Source organism: Fukomys damarensis, unplaced genomic scaffold (assembly GCF_012274545.1).
Source record: "Fukomys damarensis isolate Sample0158 unplaced genomic scaffold, DMR_v1.0_HiC HiC_scaffold_31, whole genome shotgun sequence".
In the NCBI taxonomy this organism is placed as follows: Eukaryota; Metazoa; Chordata; class Mammalia; order Rodentia; family Bathyergidae; genus Fukomys; species Fukomys damarensis.
In genome coordinates this window covers 16854972-16860661 of record NW_022900943.1, presented here as the reverse complement: position 1 = coordinate 16860661, position 5690 = coordinate 16854972, and the positions used below count along the sequence as shown (strand labels likewise).

General features: G+C 42.2%; 1 protein-coding gene across 1 annotated transcript in view; it reads right to left on the bottom strand.

Moving 5' to 3' along the window:
* Pgm5 (phosphoglucomutase 5) overlaps positions 1 to 1545 on the bottom strand; it is a 174610-nt gene extending 173065 nt beyond the window's left edge. Inside the window, exon 1 of the mRNA XM_010605863.3 lies at positions 1462 to 1545. Coding sequence (XP_010604165.1) covers positions 1462 to 1503 — 42 coding nt within the window. The 5' untranslated portion in view covers positions 1504 to 1545. The remainder of the gene's footprint in view (positions 1 to 1461) is intronic.
* Positions 1546 to 5690: the final 4145 nt, after the last annotated feature.

The window sequence follows — 5690 nt, the reverse complement described above, 5'->3', positions numbered from 1 at the left end:
GCCCTGCGCCCCGCCTCCCCGCGGGCCCCCAGAAGCAGGGCCGCTGCCTTATTCTAAAGTTTTCTCCCGCCCGATTTCTCTGCGGCCAAATCTCCGAACAGTCCTAAGTTTCTGTGCTCACTTTCGCAGTAACCCAAAGGCCCGGGTTTCGCGCCAGCTGCCCCGCCCCCTTGACGCCTGTAAGCGGCCTCAGCGAGTGAAGAGCTGGGAGTGTGGGGTTGCAGACCTCCGGGTCTCCCTGCAGTCAGGAAAGCGCACTCACAAGTTTCACCCTGGAACAACAGTCCCCTCCCTGGAACAACTTGAGAGGGGACTGGAGCCTTTTGCCATCAGCTAACAGCCCCGGTCAAAAATAACCCTGGAAAGGCGAGCTGAGAATTGTTATCTTCTGCCAGGGGTATGGCTGGGTGCTGGGTGTGTGTGTGTGTGTGTGTGTGTGTGTGTGTGTGTGTGTACACCCACCACGACCATTTGTTGCCAGGAATCACACACTGTCAGGCCCTCCAATCCCCAGGACCCACCCCAACCATCCACTTTCCCAGACTGTCTTGAGGGCGTGGAACACTTTGCAGTGTGGAAACTTTTGTTTGTTGTGGAGGTTTCAACAGCATCAACACAGGCGCACAATTTCTTACTCTTCTTGACCTTGCCTCCCCCTCTGCCCATCTCCTGCTTAGAAACAGGCTCCGTTCACACTGACTGTGAACCCTTTTCTGAATTATTCGCTGTCATTAGGAAGAGGCTAAAACTCTTTTCAATGCCCTGCCAAGAAGGAATGAACAAAACCAAATTAAACAAGAACTGGGTCCCAGGCGCTATGCTGTGCTGGTACCATGCAAAGTCCTTCTTCATGATTTGCTGCCTTCTCCCCATAACGCTCAACTTAAAATCCAAAACCAAAGAGAAAATATAAGTGAAAAAAAGGGGTTAAAAATTAAACCCAAAGGAGGGAAGAAACTTTTTTTTTTTTTTTTTTTTTTGCTTGCATCTCCTATCACCCGCGGGACACTTTTGTACCTATTAAGGCTACTGTCCTGAGAGCTGCTGCTCTCACTGTCCTCGTCCTGGAGTACAAATGACTTGCTGCAGGATCATGAAACGTTTGGTCATAGCACAATAACTGTGAATAATAACTTTCTACTGCAATCATGACGTTGCAATTCTTTAGATCGTGAAAACAATGAAAAGATGTAGGAATAGTGTTCATACGGCCACATTTCACAGATGAAGACTTTTGCAATGTCAAGAAAGTAGCCAAATTTACCACCTGGACAGTCACGGGACTCGTCATGGCGGGGTATCGACCTCAGCGCAGAGGGAAGAAGCCCCCACCTACCGCTGCCCCCACCAGATCCAGGTTTAGCCCCACCCTTTGCCCCTTTGTCAGCTTGAAGCAACTCCAGAAGAGACCTTCGCCCAATAACCATAAAACAAAACCCTGGATGTTAAGATTTCTCTCACCTTAAAATGGCCGCTGCATAAAAAGAATAGCCTTCTTCCCATAATGCCCTGCTTCTCACCTAAAAGTATGGCTTCTCCCACTAAAGGACAGCATTCTTCCTCCCTCTGAGAGAAGACCCTCCTAGTGATGTCACAAGCTCCCCCCAATCCCTAGCCACTACATCACTCAATCCCACCCCAGCTCCTATAAGCCCCACCCCCGTCCTATAAGAAGTGCTCCCTGTTTCGGCCACACTGTTTTCTCTCTCCTTTGATCTGGCAGATTGTCCCTACAATAGAGGCTTGTAGTGGTTGTGGGAAAAAAAGAGAAAGTAGCCAAGATAGCCCTTGCAGTGAGTCCGAATTGTTATATGGCCTCTCCTCTTTTTTATGCATTTAATTGAAATTGAAATATGATAGAGAAACCACTGAAGGTATCGAATACAACCCACCAGGACATTTTAGCTATTCTCTTAAACAGAAAAGAATATTTTCTTTTGAGGGGTGGTAAAAGGGTACAAAGTTTGTTAGACAGGAGGAATATAATTTTTGAGATCTATTGTACAACACAATGACTGTAATATTTCAAAATTGCTAAGTCAGTAATTTCAAGTATTCACACACAAAAAGCATATGTATTTAAGGCGATGGATATGTTAATTAGCTTGACTTAACCATTCTACATTGTAAGTGTATATCATAACATCACACTATACATCATAAATATATACAATTATAATTTTCCAATTCCAATTTTATTTTTAAAAGTATTTTTGGGAGTTGTTTTCCTCTACTCTTTCCTAGAGTTCACCTTGTAAAGTTCCTAAGTTATGCTGGTGTGCCTGAGAGCATCTTGGCCTATCATCAAATAGACCAAACCTTGGTCTGGGAACATCCTTAGTGGTGCAGGGGTTTTAAGATCACTTTCTAATAACATTTTCATTTTGCAAAGAAGGCAGTGTCATTCCCAGAAGAAGGTGCATCCTCTGCCCTAGTAAAGACAAAGACATAATCCCCATGCCTCCGAGATTACCAGATTTCTGCCTCTTGACTCATCACCCTTCCCTGCCTCTCAACACCACCATTCTCTCCTACCATAGCTGGTTCCTGCCACAGTCCTGGAAAAAAGCCACATTGAGTGTGGACACCTCAGATTAGTTTTCACTGTCTTACTGACCAGCAGGACATCCTCTCCCCTTGGGGCCCATTCAGAAATGCCCAAGGACTCTGATATGCCCAACCAGATATCCAGCCAGATTTCAAAAGATAGTTTCCAGAGTGGCCGGGGATTTAGCTCAGCAGTTCGGTGGCCTGCCTTGCAAGCGCAAGTACCCGAGTTCAATCCCCGGTACCAAATAAAAAATAAGATAGTTTCCTCAAGGAGGGTACTATTCCCCAAAGGAAGGAGAGATGGGTGACCAAATAGTAATTATCCATCACAAACGTCAAATTCTGTCATCAAGTCTTTTGAAAATTGTTTTTTCTGAACTCACATAGCACTTTGCCTCACTCATGATGAATGTTTCACAAATCAATATTCATTTCTATGCTTGTTCATATCATATATGTTTTATTCTCCTTTACCTTATGGAATAATTCCATAACTGTTCCTAATCTGTGTCCTCATAGATTATTATAATCCCTTTCCATAAAGTGTTGAGAAGATTCAAGTACTTAGTACAATGCCTACCAAACAGGCATTCAATTAATGTGATTTGTTCATATTATTGTCATCAAGTATATATTTATCATTAGCATTAATTCCCTGTTTAACATGAATTACAGTTTCTAACTCCACAGACCACCACAGCACTTAATGGTTAATATAGATGATATTTGACAAAAACTGGTTAAATTTATCTGTGGGTTTTGATATGGACACTCAAAATATATGGAATAAATTGCCTTCAAAATGTACAAAAAAGATTTTCTAGCTAAGAAATCTCTTCAAAGTGGCCTCCAAGTTTGATAAAATCCAATGAATTTGTCACAATGATGGAGAAAGGAAACTTGAGAAGGCCCCCAGTAAATGCCTTACCCATAATTGCCCTATGGTGAAATGAGAAGGCTGTATTAGATCCAAATCTCCTCTGAACACTGGTGTCTTCCAAAGGCTACACAAAGCCCAAGTGTCACAGCCCAGTTACTTTTTAATCTTTGCACACTCTACCCCATTTTTGGAGCCTCACAATGCACATTTTTTATTAAAAGTTCTGAGAGGTTCTAGAGAGAGGACCTCAACTTAACTTTTTTAGCTTAGTATTTCCCAACCTAAACTTTCACATCCAATTTGCTTAGTTAGGGAAAGAGAATCAGACTAACTTTGTGAGCAGGACTAGTGACACACCCCCTCCCCCACGTCCTCAGTGAACTGGGTCAGGGATAAATGTTTTTCCTTGATTCTCAGAAGCTGATCCTTTGTGCTGAGCTCAGAGCTCCTCCGCAGCATGGGCCACAGTGAAAGGTAGCGTTGCTGGCTAGAGATACTTTTCAGCCTTCTTTGAGCCTCTAGAGAAAGGCATTGCTCTGAAAATTCCTGGCATGGAACAGGAAAGACTGACATAGCCTTCTTTTCCCTGGGGACTCCCTTGCTCTCAAGACTTGAAGACTATATCAGCTGCTGTCTTCACAGAGAAGCTACTAGCTGGCTCAACTGGACCAGCATTTCCCAAATGAAAATCTGGGGTGAAGCAAGTGTTAGAACACTATGTTAGCATGTTAAAGACTCAGCAAAGCTATTCAGGAAAGAAATCTATTTAACATTATCCGGCATTTAAAAATTTTATTTGCCCATGGGGTCCTTTTCCAGAACACCTATAACAGATCCAGGCCATTAATATTCCATGAAATACTTTCAATCTCTGGGATCCCTTCCAGCTATATTGTTCTACGATTCCTTTTTATTTATGATATTAAAAGATTAATTTCTATGAAAACTCAACTTAGGAACTTGTCCAAATGTGCAAAAAGGTGGTGCAGGTAAAATTATCCAGTTCAAAAAGTAAATACTCTCGAGTGATTTTGAGACCTAAACTAGACAGATAGATATACAGATATGAGTACGTGGTTTGTGTGTGTGTATGTGTTATATATATATATATATATATATATATATGGCAGTTATACATAATTTTATACTGTGTCTTCTGTTCTGACTTCCCCACTCGTACTCCCCTGGCTGGCACTAAAGCCCACAGTAGTGGCCCACAGTAGTTATGTACTCCTGTTGAATCATAGTCCACTTTTGTGCACACAGGGAATGCTAAAAACATGCTGTTGACTCATTGGCTTGAAGAGCAGAGAAATGCCAAAAGTTCACAGCAAGAGGCAGAAATGCAGGTGGGAAAATGTCATGGGCCATCCTCCAAGGAAGCCCTAGTTGCCTTTCTAACTTGTCCAGACACCTTCTGGTGGGCAGAACGTCAATTACATGCTTCACACAACTCCCAAAATACCACCGTCCACTAAGCCTTCTGTTTCCCAACAAATGAAATACAGTAGCTGACAGTGATTCCAACAGAACTGGCTGCTTCTTGATTTCTTCACCAAGAGGCCATTTATTGAATGGTCATGCAGTGTAAGGACGCATGTCACAGGTGTCCTGACAGGTGTCCTGTAAATGATTGCCTACCTGCTTGGTGTCCTTATATCTCAGGCTTTGCTTTGTTAACAACTACTATACAGTGTGGCCTTGAACAAACTGTCCGTCCTCTCTAATGTCAGTTTCCACACCGGTAAAATGCATATAATGCTGCCTACCTCATAAGGGTGATGATCATATTTAAAGAACTCACATGTGAGGACTGCTTAGTTCCTAAGACATAAAAAGGACTTATAAGTGATGTAATTACTGTGATCTTATTACTAAGTATTGCTATTACTATAATTATTGCTGAGATGTTATTCCTGAGATAATATAAATATTGTTACTACAATGATTTGGGGAGGGTACCAGATATCAAACTCAGTTCCTTGCTCTTGTGAGGGAGGCAGCAGAACCACTGAGCTAAATCCCTGACCTGTTACTACACTGATTTTTATTCTTTATATCAGAGAGTACTGACTTTGAGGAGTATGAACTATGTCTATTTAACCTTTCTGGCACAATATTAACATGCCGTCACACATAAATTAATGAATTAGTGTTGTTAAGGATGAAAACATTTATTTTTACTTACCCTTAAATGCTGTGTAATCGCTATACAAAAGTCAGCACCAGCCCTGCACATGAAATACAGTTCTCAGTGTGT